The following is a 20244-nucleotide window of genomic DNA, read 5'->3' on the forward strand; positions in this document are numbered from 1 at the left end:
GACAAGGCAAATGATAGCATTGCTGTGGCTTGTGGTACGTGTACCTCGATGGAGGACTGCCCGTGCGCTGCCTGTCCAGCTCGGAGCCTCCTTCGGTGTGTGCGTGTGGGTGGGAGCTTGCTGCTGATGTGGGTGGTGGAGGAAGGAGTGGCTGTGATGGAGGCAGTGGCCACAGCCGTGTACCAGCAAGGTAAGTTTGGGAGTCCCTGAGCTAAGCTGTTTTTAGGACCGAAGCGTGTTCTGCAGTGTAGCTCTTCCAAACTACCTGGGCTCCTTTCCAGTTGCTTTTTGTCCATTGCTAAATGGTGATAGAGCTCGTTTTCCTTTTAGAAGAGGCAGGAGAAACTTGCCCTTTTAATTGTGGCTTCACTCCTCCTACATAAACCCAAATTACTAAAAAAAAAAAATAAATTTTTAAAAAAGGCAGACAAATGCGTCCTGCCACCCACCCATTTCTCTTCTCACTGGGCTGATGCAACAGCCAGCTATGGAGTTTAAGAATTGTGCTGAGTTAGGGTGGAACCCTTGGGTAGACTCACGTAATAGAAATGAGGTGGTTTAGGTCGTTTTTTTTTTTTTTATATACAGCTTGCGTGGTTCACAGAGCAGCTGTACTGTATAGCACAAACAAAACTTAAAGCTCACTTTTGTCACTGGTAACCACGGAAACTCCTGTGTTATTTCATAATATGAAGACACGGGGCCCAGATTTAAAGGCTTTCCTGAAGTTCTCGTGTAAAATGTCAGAAAAGTCCAGTATTGATGTGTGCTGTTTGAGGTCAGATGTGGGACAGCAGTGGTTTTTGCCATTCATTGCTATGCTCTTTGCTATGGCTTTGCTTTCTGAATTGCGATGTAGATGTGAAAACAGCAAGTGTGCTCCTGGGCTGTCTAATTTCCCATGAACTTAGGGAAGATTTAAGGTCACTGTGCTAGTACCGTCCGTCACCTTCAAAAAATGAATGCAATCTGCTGTGGGTGCAGACAAGGTCTTCTGGGCTGATGAAGTAATTGCAGAGTCTTTTGCAAAGGGGAAAAAAGGGAAGAACTCAGCCTGTCTAGGCTAGCAAATTGAAAGCAGAAAGAGGATCTGATCGATGTCTGCAGATGTCAGACACTGAGGAGGGAAACAAAGCTGTCAAGATGCTGGCTAAGATTAAATGAGTCTAGACTGGCTATGGATACAGTTAGACTGGAAATGAAAAGGAGGTTGCTAGACAGTAGGGCAGCCTGGAACAGGAATTTCTGGACCAGCTTGTTGTCAGAGGAGCGGAGGGAAGAACCCCTCAGCCCTTGCTGCCCGGAGCACAGAGCTGGTCAGTCTCTGAAAGGGTGCCAAGGGAGTGGTGCTTGTCTAGCAGGACCCTGCTATTTCCAGTCTTTCCCAGGTTCCGCTTTGACTTGAATCCCACTTTGCTTCGTTATCTGGATTGTCAGTAACAGAAAACCACTTCTCTCCTATAATAAATAAAACCAAAAAGGGAAGCATTTACAAAAAAAAAAGAAAGTACATTTCAGACTAATGTAGTTCATTGCGTCTTTTGCCCATGTTCTGCGCTCAGTGACACCCACTTCAATCCAGAATAACCAGATTTAAATTGCTTATAAAAGCATAATTAAATTCCTTTGCTATAGTAGAGAAATGATTGCAACAGCAGGGTATTTGATGGACAGAGTCCTTCCAGGAGGGCTTAACCAGGCTGACACAGTACCTGGGGTTTCTGCTCATTCTTTACATGGCATTGGGTTATCCCCTCCGTTGACACAAACTTCGCAGAAAATAATATAAATGTACATATATTTTAAAAAGAAAAAAAGAGTAACCACTTATTCAAAATGTCAGCTTGCAGCCATATTTAAAAATGTTACGTATGTTTAGATTTGGGGACAGAATTACACAAAACAGTACCTGATTTCACTTGCAATGACATGGAAACCACATCGCATGCATCACACTTACAGCCGAAACTCTGAAAATGTGGTATGAATCGTTCGTGTTATAAAAAACAAAGCGTGACTCTAGTCTGCTGTGGAGAACCTGGGTAAATAATGACCTACTGGGCCTGCCTTTAGGAATTTTTCACGAACTAGCCATTTTGAGGTTTCTTACCATTTGTCAAAGCAAAGTCAGAGCCTGATCCCATAAGATGCATCGAGACAGGCTGGGACTGACTGGCAGGGTAGTAGCTCACCTGGAAGGTACCTGGGGCTGATGGTAGGTGCCAAGTTCAGTATGAGCCAGCAGTGCAGTCTCATTGCACATAAGTTAAATTACATACTGGGCTGCTTCAGGATCTCAGTGGAAGTTGTTATGCCCTCTGCATGGCACTGGTGAAGCTGCACCTAGAATAGGGGTGTCCGGTTATGGCTCCCCTGTCCCAGTTCAAGAGGAAATTGTGGAAACTGGAAGGAAAGGACCTTGGAAGCACCTGAAATGCTGCAGCAGTTTGAGGACAGAGCACTCAAATGGTTTGAGGGTTTGGCTGGATCTAGAGCCATTTTCATGCTTGTATAATATTCCACCCAAACTAGCAAATTCTTCTCCTGCCTTACGCAGCCTAGGGCTGACTTAAACAGCCTGGGGCATGTCTGTGCTGCGCGGCGCGATGTCATGTAGCGCTGGTAATGTAGTATTAACTCAGCTGGCACCCATACCAGAAAAAGCAATGCATTGCCTCGGTCCATCTGTGTTGCTGCTGCTTTTGCTCACCTGTTTTAGAGCTAGCTGAGGTTTTTTGGTGCTTACATTAGCTGATGGTGGTTTTCAGAAAGGATTTCTGTTCTCTTGTGCTGCCTGTGTCCACAGCATGCTCATAATTTAGTCTCAGCTGCAGCATAGGTGATACCCGCTAGGAAGGGCTGCTTTCTCTGCCCAGGGTGGGCTGAGGCTTCGTGACCTCCAGCCAGCCTCCGTGCTCTGTCACGGGGAAATACTGCAGCCAGGAGGTGGTAGGAGCTGCAAGGGCTGTCTCTGTCTGGGTTGAGTCGCAGTTTTCAGAGCCTAAAGAGGAAATATTCAGCTGCACAGCCGGCTGGCAGAGGCTGGACATGGTCCTGTGTGTGCGCAGCACTGGGCAGGGCAATTTGGGACTTGCATCTCCAGATTCCTTTCCTGTGAAAGGCGAGGAAGGAGTCCTGCTGGTCTCTTGCAGGGGGGGGGAGTTTAAATTCTGCTCCAGCTGCATCTGTGTTAGGTCTTCCTTGTTCACCACATCTCTGTTTTTTTGGTTTTTTTTTTTTTCTTAATTGAAAGCCTTGCCTTGGGAACTTTGCACCTTGTCTAAGCCATTTACCTCTGCTTTTTCTAGGGCCTTAGAATCATCCTTTAGTGTTGGACAGGATTATGCTCCCACTCCAGTAATCTGTGAGTTGCTGACAGGTGCTGGGGCTGACCTGCAGATAATCGTGGATTCTGCGTTAGGGGTCACAGGCACCAGAAAATGCTTGCTTCCCTTTACCTGACACTGGTGTCACCCAACACCTAAACAATACTGTCCTAGAACGGGTGAAAGGGGCTAGATGTATAAATAGCTAAATCAGTAATTTAATCCTGGGGAATGTGGATCCTGGAATGTTTTAATTAAAATGAGTTTGCAGTAAGTAGGTCCTGTCTTCTTTGGGATTTAGGAGCCATCCTTCCTGCACAGGTGGTTTGCTTTTAAATCCTTTTGTCTCCACTCATATGCATGAGAATGAGAAGGGCTGGGGGAGATCAGCTTCCCATGCAAATAGTGTCAAATAGCTTCTGGGTTTTATGTTTATTGCCCTTATCCCTTTTCTCATGACCACAGGGTGCTTCCAGGGGACTGTCCCCGCATCGATGCTGTTTCCAGCACTGTCCCTGCTAGCCTGATCGTTGTATGGATTTGCTTTCCATGTGGCTCTGCTGACAGTTGCTGAGGCACAGAGCCTGCCCGTGTCGTTCCGAAAATAACGAGACACGAGAACTTGGCAGAGGGACATGGTTTTCTATAACGAGCGTCCTTCTGAGATAATGGCTGTCGGGGGTGCTGTTGAAGCTGCTAGGGACTGGCCGAGGGGACTCCAGGGCAGCTAATGATTGAACTGGTCCCATTTTACGAGAGCAGCCTGCTGTCCGGCACGCAGATTTCCACCCCCTTTACAAGCTGCGGGCTGACGTCATGCTCTCGCTATGGAGGGGAAATGTTTCTCCACACCTCTGCTGGCTCTTAGGGCACTGAAGCAGTTGTCCCAGGGTCAGTGTGGGCATCATGCCGTGGATCACCCGGGTGTTTAGGGACATGAGCCTGTAGTTCACCTCCTAGAAGCGCTAGAGCTAACCTGGGGCCTTTGACGGGGACGTAATTTTCAAGTGAGGGCCCACCAGCAGAAGCAGTGGGACTGAGCAGTGGCAGCTGGCTGGCTGCTCACCCACCCGTCGGTCCCTGGACGCCACAGGAGAGGTCTGGGTGCACTTGCATGTCCTTGGAGTCCCTCAGTCGTGGTCGCTCCAGGGGATCTTCAGCATCAGCCTGGTTGTCCACCAGCCACTGCACTGTCACCAAGCGGGCAGAGCACAGCGTAGCCCTGAGTCAGAGCCCGGCATGGTGGAGGTGAGGAAGGCTGGAAAGGCAGCGGCAGCCTTCCCGGGGCTCTGGTTAGATGAACGAGCATCCTGACACAGGCCTTGGAGCAGGCTGGTGGGCGGTAAGGAAGCGGTGAGGCCTCTTTGATGTTCTCTTTGAAAGGTGCTGAAAGGGAGCCCTTCGGGAGCAGAGAGGACAGCTTTGATCATCTCCTGGGCTCTAAACTGCCAGCCTTCCCTCTCTGGCATGTCAGGGAGGCACAGCTCAATATGTGCATGCACCCGACAGCCAAATGCACTTCTTGGATGCTTTTCTGCAAGCATTGAGACTTTTCCCCCAGTTCTTAAGACTGTTGTTAGCCCCAAGCCACTGTGCTGGAAGACCAACATGCACTTCAGTTTTGTTGCTGCCAGTCAAATTCAAGTGAAGATGGTGATGGGGACATCCTATTTCTAGGCCTGGCATTTTCCAAAAGGCTTGGTGCAGTTTAGCATGCCTTCTGACCGTAACCACAGGTGCTCCACTGATGGCTTACTGCAGAGGCCTTCTGAAGTCAGTCTTGAAGGAACTGGAGTTGTGCTTTACCCGGGGTCCTGGGGTGACAAGTTAGGTTTCTGGGGGGCTGTTGGACAGGGAGGTACAGGGGAATTTCCTCTCTTCGCCTTCGCTCTTCAGGCTGGCCTCTGTAGGTGGATGTGCCATGGTACCCTCCCGTTGGCTTTGCAACCACGGAATGGGCAGTCAGTTTTGCCTTTCTCTGGCTCCCGTCTTGTCCAGCACCGAATAAAGGCAGACTGGTCAAAACTGTGTCTTTGTGTGGTTTTACCATGTTCACATCCACCAAAAAACCCCTGGCATCTTGGCTGGTGCACTGGCCCAAGTTGCCTGTGAATCAGATGTGTGAGGCCTCCAAAGCCCAGTCCGAAAGGCTCGGCTTTCTCTGACGTGCACAGTAACACCTTGAGGTGGTCTCTTTGTTGCGGGGACGTACAGGGTGGGTTTTTTTTGTAGGCAGAGTAGTGTAGCTTGCAGCAGATGAAACAAGATCATACTGACACTTCCGATTTTATCTATGAACTTTGCTGGGTGTCCACACTTGGGCTGAACATTGAGGTGATACAAGCTAAAGTGAAAATATGAACTGAAGGGTTGGCTGTTGGCTGCCACCATCGTGTTGTAGCGCCTGAGTGTAACGTTCCCACTCCTGGTTGTTGAGGGACTTTGGATACTGACATTTTTATGAAGCTGAGAAAATGCCTGTCTCCATCTGCAGTGGCTTACGAGAGAGATTGTACCTGTTAGTCAAAATTATCGAGCTTAGTGCAAGGGTAGCTGAAGGAGATACTGTTGCTTATGGTTAGCCACAGTCCGTGAAAATAATATTTTTCTTTGGACTTAAAATGGAGGAAGTTGTGGTATAAAAAGGGGTCGAAGTGGATCCAAGTCACGAACAGCCTGAGTGAGCAGATGCCAGTCAGTATTGAGGAGGAGGGGCGAAAAAAAGGCAATCGAAGCTCAGAGAGGAGGTCGCTAGCTGAGGTGTGACCCAGCGATGCTTTAGGTTTGAGTCTCTTTGAATCTCTGTTGTTTCCCAGGTGATGTTTAAGGTGAGAGGAGGGATCCACAAAGCCCTCGTAGCAAGCCATTTCCAAGTAGCCTTTCGGTGTTTCGGCACTCTTAATTTTCCTGGAGACGTTTGGCAGAGCTTGTAGAAGTCTCTAGCCTTCCCCAGCACAGTCTGAGGCCAGCAGGTATTTTTAAAAAAAGGACACAGCTGTCTGGAGTTGGTCACTCCAAACTGGAAACAGCAACTCCAGTAGCTTTTTTTCTGATCTGAGGGCTGTAAAAAGAGCATGAGCTTTACAGAGCTACTCTCTTCTGAGACACCATGATACCAGCAGCCAGCTGAGGGGTGCAGGTGTCCTATAAATCTTTGATTAATGGGTGAGGTCTATAGCTGGATACATGCTAATTCCTTATTCCTCTATTTATTCCCCCATAAGTTCGGCCAGCCCTTCATTTTTTGAGCTTTCAGGCGGGAAGGAGTGTTTATGTAGTTTTCTGTCCCATTTTAAAAGGTCTGGAGGGGAGGATTTAATTTTATTTCTTCTTTCAATTTGTTTTGCATATTTTGTATTATTTGTTTTAATGGTGGCCCAACTGGCATTTCTTTTTTTTTTTTTCATTGGGGTTACACAGACTTTTTTTTTACATGATTACTAGGCTGACCTAGTACCTGAGATCTTTTTTTTTTCCTAGTTGTTTTTTTGTTTGTTTGTAGTGGAACAGATACAAATGAACAAGAGTGATAAAAATCATCCTTTTGCGTGTATGCTGAGTACAAGTTTCTAGTGGTAAGATGAGCTGAGCATGTAATCCTGCTGTGAATTAGACCGTCTTGAGGGGAGGGGGTGAGGAGGAAGGATGCGTGTATGGTTCACTCGCGTACCCCAAAGGATGCGTTGTGCCAGAGAAATGACGGAATTTGTGTCTTACAGAAACTCTCCGGCCTGTGAGCTTGAAATTTCAGCTGTGCGGTTAAGAAAACAGGGAAACAGGGGTGGAAATTTGGAGGGTGCAGTTTCTGATTTTTTTGGTTTTTTGTTGTTTTTTTTTTTTTTTCCTGGGGCAGGTGGGCACCCACAACTTGCATCAGCTCGCCCCGGGTTGTGGTTGTCGTCGTTCCGCTCTTCTGGAATGAGCTCAGCGTTAATACTGTGCCGTGCACACATGCATGCGCGGGAGGCAGCCTTCACCCCGAGGGACCCTGCGGAGTTGATTTATGCAAATGGCAGGAGCCAATTTGTTATTCTCTGGGCGATGTTTCTGTGCCTCGCTGCCGCGGCGCAGGAAAGCCTGTGTCGTGCCCATTACCAGCAGCGTCAGATAGCAGAGCGCGGTTGTGAGTGGTAACCGGTGATAACTGCCCCGTTCCCATAGCCGTGACAATGACGCCAGCGGCTCTTTGTTATAGGAGCTAAAAACAAGAGCCCAGTGTGGGGAAGCTGAATTTTCACTGCACCACCTCCTGGCTAAAAAACACCCCAAAATGAGCGGAAGAACGAAACCTTCCCCTTCCCAGCCTTTCAGATGTGGTGCGGCGCGCAGTGATCTCCCCCATCTCGATAGCCCCGGGGCTGTATGTGCCATCTGTGGCACGCTCCCTTGCCGTGGCTTGATTTCTCCTAGGCAGAAGTGGTTCCTGAGGCTGGCGTGTACTTCTGCAGTTGCTGGAGCAGAGAGGTGAAATGGCTAACAGAGCACCGAAAATCAGCTAGCAGATGGCTGTGAAACCTGCTGCCTTTCTGCCACCGCTTTGTTCGTCGGGGAGTCTCGGGCTGCGGCGGCGAGCGGAGCAGCAGCAGGTGCCGTGGCCGTCATCGCTGCGGCCGTGTTGAAGAAGCATCACTAATGTGTGCAAATAATTCTGGCCGAGCAGGCGTAGTACGGGGCATTTCTTCTCCTCTGCTTAAGGTACTTATTCTGGTTTGAAATCAAAGGACCAAACCTTCACCTAGCAGAAGTCGTTGTCAGGTGAGCGCGGCTTTGAGACTGTCCGAAAGTTTAAGGCTGAGCTTCAGCTCCTCTGCACACGTGTGTGCATGCAAAGGTCGTTTTGGCGATTCCCTCTTGGTGAGCCCGTTCTGATGACACCTGCGATCCTCTTGGGTTTTGTGACGCTGCCCCTGTCACCCCGCTGAACAGCCTGCCCTCCTGCAAAGCTCTCGGCTGGGAGCGGCAGGCAGCTCAGGAGGATGCGGCGCTCCCTGCTCGAAGGACCGGGTACAGAGGGGAGGCATTTTGGCATCTGGGCACGGTTCATGGTTGTGTTACTCCTAGGAAGATAAATATTGAAAACCAAACCTGTTTATTATTCCTCCTCTGGGTCCCGTGCTGTGGCGTGGCTTACCCCAGGTACGGATGGCCACTCGCGATGCTGGGGGAGTTGTGCACGGGGCTTTCCAAAGCCCGGCACCGAGACAGCAGAGCACAGTTTATTTGCCCACTCCCAGCAAGACCTGAGGCAGATTGCTTTGTGTGAGGGTTGTGGACCATGAAGGGAGAACAGGAACATTGGGAGCGCTGAGGGAGCCTTCTAGCTCTTGTAATTGTCTCATAATAAATTTGCTTGCAAGCTCCCTCAGCCCTGCTACTCTTTTTGGAAACAATCAACTTCCGCTGGGAAGCAGTGACACAGCTGTCTCTGTACGGAGATGATTTTGAAAGCCTGCCTTCTGCTCTGCAAAGCATAAACTGCCAAAACAGTGAAAAACGACTGCTTTCTTGGGGAAACCCATTGGCTTCAGTGAGCTCAGGTTGAGCCCAGAGCTCATTTTCTAAGGAGTCGTGTGCATGAATTATTTCCAGAAAGATGAAATGCAAACTTAGCAGAATTCCTGAGCTAGGCTGATTTTTTTTTTTGGGGGGGGGGGGGGGGTGAAGGGGGAATTGGACCATTGCTCTAAATGCCATTCAACGAGGTCTCCGTATCCTTCAGATGCTGCCTTATACGGCAGCTGTCAGCTAAAGAGGCGGCTGGGGTGACCTTACTGCTGGGATGTGTCCTTGGTGGGGCAGCTCAGCCCCTCGTCCTACAGAGGACTCGGTGTGGGCAGCAGCAGTGACTGGCAGAGCTCTGCTGTGATGGGGATGTGCAGAGCTTGTCCAAGCCTATTCCTGGTGGCTCTGGAGGCTGGAGAGACCCTGCTGGTGTTTCCAGTGGGTCTCCTGAACCTCCACCGATGAGTGTCTTGAGAGAATTCCCCTCTAGCCTCCACACTGCCCTTGGCACAGCGGCTCTTGTAGGGCATAGAGGTCTTTTCCAACCTTAATGATTCTATGATTCTATAAATGCTTGTCTTTCCCCATCTCCTCCCTCTGCGCTGCCTGAACCAGGGGTAGTGGTGCTGCCCTGTCCGATTTACTGAGCATGAAAGGCTGTGGTTGGAGATAGGCCTCTCACGCTAGCTGTCTTCAGAGGTCTTTGGTCTTGTGTGGGTTGTACGTGGACGTCAGCGATGACTCTTAACTGGAAGGAGGTAGAAGTTAGCCATTACACTGGCCTTTTTTGGGCATGGGGACAGAAAGGATGCTTTTTTAATAAAATCTGGATTTGTTTTTTCCCCCTGTGATGATGAAGAGGAAAGATATGAGGGTTCAAAACAGCTTTCTAGTAGAGCTGGTGAGGACAAAGGCCTAAAGTGATCTTTGACTTGGATTTGGGTTGGACTAGATGACCCACAGAGGTCCTTTCCAACCCCTAACATTCTGTGATTCCGTGATTTCGATGGGTGCTTGTGTTTGCAAGGTGCAGTAACCAGTATGTGGTTTGTCCCACCCAGTGGCTTTTGCAATCAGGGACTCTCTTTGAGCCCCACCAACACCCTGCTAAGACGACAAACAAACAAAAGCGGGTGTATGTAATTGCAATCAAACACTGTCCTTAGGACACAGTATGTGCTTCCAGCAGCTCTTGCCCTGCTAATAGGCGAACAAATACAAATGGCAAACCGAAATTTAAACAAATAAAACAACGCGAACATCTTTCTTGCTCTGAAATTGGCAGGGCTAATCTCTAGCTATAGGCCAGCCTGGAAATGAGCCCACCTGTTCCCACGGACTTTGTTTGTTTCATCCAAGTGTTTCTTTAATTTACAGTAACAGTTGCGCTGCGGCTTTATTCATCGTGGTCCCGGTTCTGCAGTGGTGCAACGCGATTTCCTCACGCGGCTGCTGCTGCTGCGAAGGCCTGCGCGTCACCGTTTCCTGTTGACTCCAGTGGTCTTTTCTGACTTTTACTGACGTCAAACAGAGATAGCAGATAGGGGAAGACTTCTGAGCAATGCAAAACAGAAAAATAGAAACGCGAGGATTTCGGCATTAAGCGCTGCCAAAAAACCACTCCAGCTTTCAGCTCCTCCTAATTCCCCCTGCTAGACCCCAAGAGAGGAATCACATAACTCTTAAGTCAGGACAAATTTGCAAGTGTCTGAACTATCTGCTGTTTTGAGATTTCCTATTCCTTGCCCATATTTAAGCTATTTATTCACTATTACTCTGCCTGCTGTAAATTGCCTTTTTTTTTTCCCCCTAAAATAATGCTGGTTTTTTTATTTCTTGGTGATTCCTGGGAGAGCGGTTGGTCTTTGCAGGTTGGCAAGCTGATGGCCTTGCTTAAGAGTAAAAATTGGAAGGCCTTGCTTGGTGCTGAAGTCCTGCTCCCCAAAGGGTGGTCATTAGTGCTGATTTTCTAATATTGTTGCCAGGTATGTAGCGGGCCCATGCACAAATGCTGTATTGTAAACAGGCTGTAATGCCCATCCTGCTCTTTTCTTCATCAACCTCATGGGATTCCTTAGTGTTAGAAAACTGGACAGACAATTTGCCTGGACCTCTTTTGAGAAAAAAATAATAATTGGGTAGTTGAAGGTTTTTTTAGGCCTAAATGGGAGAGCTTCAGTAACTGAATAATCCATATTTATGCTTGACCTGTGAAATGAGACCACGGGTGGAGGTGAGGCGTTCGCTGTTACACTTGTGAGCACCGTGTAACACATGCAATGGTACTTGCTCAGGTTTGCAGTTAGTCCAAAGCAAGAGCTGTTTGTAACACAAAGATGCAAATTCCATGTCAGCAGTGATGTGAATTTTAAAGCCGGCTGCTTCTGTGCTCACCTGAACATTTGAGAAAGAAGCAGTAGTATCTTCCTTTAAGCATCATAGTATGGACGGGTGCATCCAGATGGGCTGTGGAGTTTTGCCAGCACTGGAGAAGCGAGGCATGTATGTTTTAAGATAGGAAGAGTTAACTTTGTCTCCCTGAAGCTCACCTTTAAGGAAAGAGTAGAAAATATATGCCTGTTCACCTAACTGCATGCATGTTTATACAAGCATATATATTACTTACATAAATACCCACACACACATCCCTTGTCAAGCTGCTGGTAAATTAAATTACTTCCTGTTGGAGATCTGGCAAGAGGGATTTCTTTTTTAAGTACGGGCTTGAAGAGATGCCTGGACAAGCTGGGCTAGGTAAGCACGTGGCATGTGGAGAGATCAGCGAGGAAGGAGATGGGAAAGAATTAATAAGGAGATGTGAAAACTGGCCTGATTGGCAAGGCAGAGGTGATATCTGCCCTGCAGCTGGAGGAGGGTTGCCAAACAGGTAGGCACAGCATAGCCAGACTCAGTTTAACTAACTGCAGCAAAGATGTGGCGTTAGAGATCTGATGCGGGCTGAAGAGCCAAGGTTGGTGGTGGATTTGCACGGTTTATGCTGCTCTGGCTTGGACTGCTGCCGTAGACAAGCCAGCTTGAGTGTCTTTCAGCAGCCCTATAATAAAGGCAGAGTGAAACAATGAAGTATTGTTGTTTATATGGACTGGAGACAGCTCTTAACGTGTAGCTTTGGTGCTATACGCAGTAGTATTGTGAGATTGTTGGGAACATATCTATCTTAGCTTCTGGATGGAGCCCAGAAGGAGCCATTGAGCAGAGCCCGGGATAATGACGAGAAGCAACCTGTCCTTATCTGTCATGAGCCGGTTGCTTTCCTGCTCATGTCCAGAGAGGAGTGAAGGGATTCCTGGTTGCTTTTTTGCTGCTGTGTGCATCTCAAGATGTTAATACCAGTAGTCATTTCAGGCTGGCTGGCTGCCAGAAAGTGGAGCATGACAATGCTTATCCTCTTAAACTTAGAAAGGGTTTGAAACTAGCTTGTAGATGATTAACATCAGACCTGGGAAGGGGCTTGTGGGGAAAGAAGGGCAAATAGTACCATTAAAAGGCTGAATGGTCTCAAATGAATTGTATGCCTCTTTTTTTTCCAGTCCACTTGTTCCTGACAGTCAGAGTGAAACCTGAAACAATCAGTTCCGAACGCTCTGAAACAATTACTAGGGGAAATTTTTGAACCAGGTTTAGTTTTGTGACAAATCACTGTGTGTCCTTCCTCTCAAATTAAGCACGCACCTCTTTTGCATGCATTAAACTCATACCCAGGCTGTTGAACATGCAGCTTAAGCAAGTGCCTCCCTGTCTGTAGACTTTAGCGAAAACCAGAACAAAGCCAAAAAAGAAACCTCAGAGACCAGCAGCTGCGGTTAATGAGCTGAACTTTATAGAACAGGTCGCTTTTCTACCCAGCAGAAACTTTGGTTTATACTTCGTCCTTATCAGTCCCTTCATCAGCCAGAGGTGTCTGCAGATTAATCAGAGGAAAGCAGAAATCTGAGGGCCCAGAAGGCAGCTGCCATGCAGGCATATGGCGGGAAATCCCATTCTGGAAAACAACGCACACTCCCCAGAAATAGTGTTGGGATAACCTGGAGACCGCGTCGTCATCGCTATTCCTGAGCCCATCCCAGATTTCTTGTGTGCTCTCTTAGGGGTATCATCCTCTGCTGATTCAGGCTAAGGACAGTTTGGGAAACCCTCCAGGAGATAGTTAGTGAGGAGCACACACCTACTGATATGCCTGATCCACAGTGAACAGGAATTCATTTCATGACTGGGGGAAAAATTTCTGGGAGGTGTGCAGGGCAAGGAGGTACTAACAGATCTTCCTGGTATTGGCGTAATCTTTCCTGAAAAAAATGAGATTTTTTTTTTCCCCCCTTGGTGTCTCATGGGTGCTTAGTCTGTTTTTGTTCAGGAGCTAATAGTTTTACTTTGAATTTTCGAAGCCTGACAGAGGATATGATTAATGCTGTTCATATCTGTTGTGTTTGCGTGTGTGAAGGATCGCCTGTTCTTTGTGATGGAGTTCGTAAATGGCGGGGACTTGATGTTCCATATTCAGAAGTCGCGTCGCTTCGACGAAGATCGAGCCCGCTTCTATGCTGCAGAAATTATTTCAGCCCTTATGTTTCTCCATGAAAGAGGCATCATTTATCGGTGAGCTCTGCATTCATTCATTCATTCTCTGTCTGAACCCCACGGCTGAGATGATAGCTTGAGTTTTCTGCTTGAATAAATAACTGTCACTTGCTGCCCACCAGGAACAAGTTGTCGGCTGGGATAACAGTACCTTCGCTTTTCCCCTGCACATTGTCCAAAGCACATCGGCTTCAAGGAGAGAGTGAAATTTCTGGCTGCAGTATTGACTACAGGGAGGGTCTTCCTATGACATACGTGTGAGCACGTAGAAAACCAGGTTTTCCTTCTGAGGCACAGGGGCTAGATCTTGTGTTGGTGTCAATTCACGTTGCTCTGCTGGTTTATATCAGCCCCAGAACTTCACCTCGTCTGCACCTCAGGTGCCTGCGCGGCTGCTGGGCATTAGCTGCTGACCAAAAGAAGCCTGTGCTGTGCTGCTCTGGGCCTGACCTGCTGTGGAGAGCACATGTCAAGCTGATGACGAAGGGGCAGGCATGGAGTGAAACCTTCCTAGAGTTTCTGGGAGGTAAATGCAAGGAGCTGTTGCTTTTGGTACTGTGTGCCTTGCTATTTAAAGGCTAATATGTGCTGATTGCACCCAAGCCTCTTCCGTTTCCGTGTATTGGCCATGGACCTGTGTCTAAACCCTGTCTATTTGACATACCTATCCAGTGCCTCTCAGCTCAGCCACTAAAAGTCTGTTCAGTCCTGCCATAACCCTACAGCAGGAGTTTTTCCTTCCTGTCCATGTGTGGCATCTTCTTGTTTGCAACAGGATTGCAACAGGATGCCTCCCTGCATCAGCCTCCACTCCCAGGTCTCAAGGCCGTTCTCAGGAAGCAATTTCCCATACGCAGTGCTCTTTTTTTGTCATTCCTCTGTACTCAGAGGGGCAGTTTGGTTGTATTTGTTCGCTTCTATACTGCCAAAGTGCTCAGCATCAAGGTATGGACCAGACAGCATGGAGCAGACCGCCAGTCCACTTTGCAGAGGCCTCCCTGGCCAAGAATGACCAATTGACCAGCATCCTCCTGTGTAAGCCAGGGGCAAAGCAAGCCTTCTTCTGGGGTGGGACAGGACAGGTGGAGCAGGGAGATGTCAGCACTGACACAGTCTGGTTGTACAGAAAGGTTTCTGTCTGACATGCTTTGCAGAACACCTCTGGCATCCTCTTGCCCAGAGCACTGGAAAGGAGGCACCATCAGTTGTTTTCTTTGGAATATTATTAGCCGGGTTCCAGCAGTGAAGCGTGCATGTTTGGGTATGGTCTGCTGTAACCCTGCTCAGTTCTGCTTGCGGCATGCCAGCACTGCAAAGAATAATGTCAGCTCTCTCTTTTTGCTGCTTGGTTACGGTTGTAGAGCTTGGACCCACAACTGGGTCCAGGATGGGACCAGTTCCAATCCCAGTCAGGCTCTGTTAGTACCATTTCTGACCGCGGGTTGGGCCAAATGCCGTTTGGTTTGGGGCTTTGCATTGTTTAACCCAGGCAATACAGTGCTGTGTTTAGTAATTTGTCCTCCAGTATCAGATAAACCCCAGTTTGAACACACTAAAACCAGTATAGCTAAGGGCTAATGTGGCCAAAGGCCCAGGGACTGTGCAGGGAAAATTCTCCTATCTGATGGTGAGATGATAGGCTAAATCAAGTAAAAGCAACTTCTCTTTCTCTTCCTAGCTTGAGCTCCAGTAAGAAACGGATGGTCAGGTGAGGACAGAGAATATTAAACTATTTTTAAGTATGAAATCATATGATATATGTGGCACAGTGAAATAGAGAAGGAGTGTGATTTTAATATTCTCCAGGTCCTGAGAGTATGAAAATTACTAGTGATGCATACCATAAGTATGGAGCTTCTGAAGCACTGTGATTGCCTGCATAGAATAGCAAATCTGCTTACTCCACAGCTGGATTTCAGGCTAATTCTTCCCTTGTGAATGAATAATGCCAGCCACTAAAGAGACACCCTGCCAGATAATTACGCAAACGACATTATCCTTAAAATAGTGACATCCAGTAGTTATTGTCAATCATTCAGCAGCAAAACTGTGTCTGTGCATAATGCAATCCCACTGTGCTTGCAGCTTCTCCTGTCCCCCCCCCAGCCTGCTGTTTGTCGCAGGGCAGGAGTAATCGATCCCTCCAGGTTCTGGCACTCTTGAAGTGCTGCCGTAATTCAGGATAGAAACTGGAGGAGTAATTGAAAAGCTCCTTGAACAACTGCATGGGCTTTGATCTTGTTGGAAAACTGGTTGAGCCGTGGAGTCAGGTAGCTTCAGCTGCAGGGAGCAGATTTGCTGGGGAATGACTTGGGTTTTTTTAAAATTAGTTGGGGTGACTCCATTCTGGAAGACGGGAGGGGAGAGAGCTGCTGGCTGTGGCTGTACTGAGCAGAGGTTGCTTCTGCTGGGGCACAAACACTGGGCTCCAGGAGCGAGTCTGCAGGGTGGGAGGAGACACTCAGAAGGGAATCAGTGTGCTTGTGTAAGAGAGTTTGGAGATTTTATGATCAGAATGTGAGTGCTTGCTTGGGAAGCTGGGAGCAGGGGGGAGAGACACCAGGAAAAGCCTGTCCAGAAGGTGTTTTGCGGCAAGTTGCTCAATGCGCCTCTTCTTGCTGGATTCCCAGGTCCATGGAATAAGAGTCGCTGGCCGAGAATACCCTGGGCCATTTGTTTTTCTTCTGGGCTAACCTTAAACATAAAAATATCATATTTTTCCTTGCCTCTTCAAGATTAAGCAGTTCAGGAGAGAGTCTACATTTACGAACACAATGATAGTTCTCCCAGTAAATCAAGTTTTTTGCCACAAGTGCTACTAAAAGCTGAGTCCTCTCTCCTTGGAATTGCCAGAGAGGCTGGAGAGCCAGCACTGAAAGTTCATCGAGAAGTAGCTGGAACGTGTCAGTTTGGCCTAGGGTGACAATGGTGGCAACAGCTAAAATCGGGGGGGTGTTTGATTCCTTTTCCAGCCACACATACGCAATTTGGAGTAGCCACAGTGCAGTATTTCTGCAATTGCTTCTGTGAGACCATGAGCATGGGGTTCCTGAGGCAGATGCTGTGTTTTGGTTATATTTGACCCTTTGACATCAAAACCAGGCTTACTGCTGGACTGGTGCTCTCACAGGGAGACGCACCTGAAATTTTCAGCAAGTTTGCGGCTCAGTTCGAGGCAAGGCTGCTTTCTGTTACTAAGCCCTGGCCTGAATAGGAGTCACATCAGCGTGCGTGTGTGTAGGTGGGTTTTTTTTCAAAGAGAGGTTTCAGTTTCACAGATGTTTATATTTCATTTTCATTACTGTAAAAGAGAGATGTCTTTCTGGCCTTATCAAAGGAACATCTCTGTCTTGCCCTGAGCTGAGGTTTAGCTGTCAGCTCAGCAGTGCCTATTTATAGTTGCTTCCTGAAAAAAATGTGGACAAGTACAGTGTGGTTCCTTATCTCATCGTACAGGGGGTAGGACTAGAATGAATCCAGCCATGAAAGCAAGCTTTTCAACACGTCAAATCATAGTATGTTGTGCACCCCGTGGAGGAGAAGGGCAAGGACATATTTGGGATCAGCTCCTGCTGTATGTTGCCAGGAAAAGGTTAGGCGATAATCAGAGCTATTAGAGATAGAATCTCTGCTCACAGGGCAGTATTGTTGCACTGCTGCTTTCTTTTAGCTTGCTTCCAAAGGAAAACAGGATGCTGGGTCCTGTTGCAGGTTGGTCTGTTGGTTTCTGATTTGTATCTGAAGACGGTGTGTGCTGTTTTTCTTGAGGCAGCTCTTCCCAGCTTTCACTTTCCAGTTCAGCAGTTCCCAGGGTAGGGGGAGCATATTTTGGCTTCTGTGCATGCTGGAAACAAAACAAAACAGCGTGCACGTCTGAGCAGTATTAGATTGCACAGTGGCTTACTCAGTGCAAGTGAGCCAGTCTGCTCATATTCTTCTAAAAAGCAAAGAGATAGTAAATGATTATAAAGGTTCATTTTAAAAGCAAGACTTCTCCTTCCATGTAGCATTACTGTAGGAATGGCTGGTCTTCCCTGCTGCCCTCAAATTCAAATCTTTGCATAGCTGATATACAGTTTCGTTAGTGGATGGGTCCACTTGCCAAGGTCATGACATGGTGCCCCTCAGTAGAGGCATCCTACCTGCGTACGGAGGGCAAATGCAAATGTTTTCTGAAACTTGGTTGTTGTGGGGGGGTTGGTTGTTTTTTTTTTTGGAGGAGGGGTCTTCAGGGTTTGTCCTGTGGACTTTTTCAATTTCAGAAGAATAATGGCCTTTTTACACGTAAAGCAATCAACCCAACCTGGTGGCATGGTCTTGATTTTTATGACAAAGCTTCTTTCTCTCCCTCTGCAAACGTGTCTCACTGGTAGGATGCATGGGCTGAGACAGTCACTTTACACTGACCTTTCACTTCGCTACCTGCAGAGGTAATAACAGCACCCAGTACATGGTGACATAGCTGAACTGTATCTGGAAGCAGAGGCGGTGTCACCTTTGCACTCTGCACTCTGGTGCTGGTTTTGCCAGCCCTAGGTATGGAGTTCGGTAGTAGAGACATCGACATGCCCCAGCTCACCGCGTGGCACAGCGAAGTGGCGGGTACATCGTTAAGGGTGTCGGTAGCGTAGCATCTAGGTAATGTAGCTGACCAAGAGACAGAGGAGCTGAAAGGCTGGGCTAGGGAGCCTGGGAGAAGGACTGGTTGTTGGCTGGCTGAAGAACCTTGTTTTTATCTCGAGGGCTCGTGCTGATTAGCTTATTCCACTGCCTTTGAGTCTGTGTTGATCTTTCTAATGCAGCTGGTGCTTTCAAAGATGCTCGGGGTCCGCTTGTGCTCCATCACGCCTATGAACGTGGGACAGTGTGCACAGAGTCCCCAAGCTCCGATGTGGCACCAGCCACCACGACTAAAGGCAACAAACTGTTAAGTAGCTGCTGCGACTTGACTGTGCTCAATAGGGTGTGTGGTCCCTTTAGAAGGCAAAAGATAAATATGCAGTTATCCAGATGAGAACGTGGTCTTACCTTGAGGCTGAACACTAGCTCTTGGGGAAAATACGATGTGCTTGTTAACAGCAAGTGTTTACTTTTCTGTGTGTTATCTGAAAGCATCGCCTTTGTCTGCGTGATGCTCCTTATGACAGGGAAAAGCTCCGTCTCCTCTGAGATCTGGAAAGGTTGCTGGGTACCGGCCAGGTCTCTGAAATCATCACCTTTCCTTAGTGTAGGAGACTTGTCAGGTCTGCAGCTGTGTGTCTCATGACTGTTGGCTTTTATAGGGAAGGAGTTTTTTGCAACAGGTTAATACCCTGCCAATTCAGGCAGTAAGCCTGTGACACTTGGAGGAAGGTTTACATAAGCCTTTTACAGAGACCAGTTTTGCTGGAAAGACTCTTATTAACTGAAACAACACTAAAGTTTCTTTCAGCAAAATCAATTAAAATTTGCATGCTGAAAACAGAAGCTGAATGCCTTTCCTAATTACATAGAGCCACTGTTAACAGAGCAACTCTTATTAGTATGCTGTTTGCTTTTTCCATGGGTCAAGACCGAGTAGACATGGGATCCCTTATGTTCTCTCTCTGTTGTTTTTTGGGGAGTTTTTTTGGCAGACGGTGATTTTGTTTATTCTCATCTCATGCCCTTTTTCACATCTGGAGGCAGGTCTGGTTTCCCCTGAAGTCAAGGGGCTTTCCCCAGGGAGGAAAATTAGCAGTTGAGCTGGATGTGTGACCAATACCAGCAGTGCCCTGCAAGGCAAACCGGCTGGCTGGGGGCTATCCAGGGATTGCGACTGGTTTGCTTAGGTGCTATGTGTAGCTTTCGTTTTCTTAGCAAACAAAGATAAATCTTTTGTTTTAAGGAGGTGTTTTTAAGCTTTTCTGAAAGTTTTTGCTTGAATGTGCTACAGTAGATGCATCTGTAGGCAGTCTTTGCTGCATTTGATGCCTCCCTCTTCCCCACCCTGGCTGAGCTACACACAGGCAGAGGCAGGTTGTTTGCATCCGAGAGGAAAGGGTGGGAAACATCTCATCCAGTGCCAAAATGAGCGTGAGTCTCCACTCTCTGGAGCACCATCACCTCAGCTGTGGGATCTGGGCCCTGTTCTTCCGAGACCTAGATTCATGAGATCTCCTAGGCTCAGCACTTTCCTGGATTGGGGCCCTGAAGATGAGAGGAGATATATGTAAGCGGAACAAAATGAAGGATGTGCTATGTTATGAGATCAGCGGAAAGAATGAAATATAAGCTGATTTTACGGTGAACAAGTGAAGCAAATCAGCTAGAAGCTGCAAATTGGCACAGAATAGCATACTAACAGCCCCGTCCCTACAACAACTGCTTAGTGGAGAAGAGAAAATTTCATGCTGGAGTCTCTGCAAGTGCTTCATTCAGCTTTAGAAAACACTAAGGGATGTCTCTTAGGGTCAGGAGTGTAGTAATGTCTGCAGCTATCTTATCTGACAGTCAGCAGCTCTCGCAGACTGATTTGTGCTGCTAGACAGTGCATCTTCTGCATTGTTTTCCACTCGAATGTGGCTGCTGCGTGCTGGCGAGCTGGGCTCTGTTACAGCCTCTGGCACGCAGTGTGCAAAGTGGTGTTTCTCTGCACTTGATGAAATGGAAAGCGCAGAGAAAAAAAAACCCCAGCCTCTCACGTTTCCATGTCATGTTTAATCAGTCACCGTGCAGGACAGTGGAGTCCTGATTTGCAGTTATGCTTACGAAGAGTGGTCCTGTTTTGAGATCCGCATATCAGATCTCTGTGCCCCACTGACTCCACTGTATATAGTCTGTGAACTTTAATGCAACT

The 20244-nt window shown here is 47.7% G+C and overlaps 1 protein-coding gene across 1 annotated transcript in view; it reads left to right on the top strand.

Annotated features, from left to right (window-relative positions):
- Positions 1 to 20244, top strand: part of PRKCH (protein kinase C eta) — a 124005-nt gene that overhangs the window by 57568 nt on the left and 46193 nt on the right. The window contains exon 10 of the mRNA XM_075426810.1: positions 13291 to 13445. Coding sequence (XP_075282925.1) covers positions 13291 to 13445 — 155 coding nt within the window. The remainder of the gene's footprint in view (positions 1 to 13290; positions 13446 to 20244) is intronic.

This window comes from Opisthocomus hoazin, chromosome 7 (genome assembly GCF_030867145.1).
Source record: "Opisthocomus hoazin isolate bOpiHoa1 chromosome 7, bOpiHoa1.hap1, whole genome shotgun sequence".
Taxonomy (NCBI): domain Eukaryota; kingdom Metazoa; phylum Chordata; class Aves; order Opisthocomiformes; family Opisthocomidae; genus Opisthocomus; species Opisthocomus hoazin.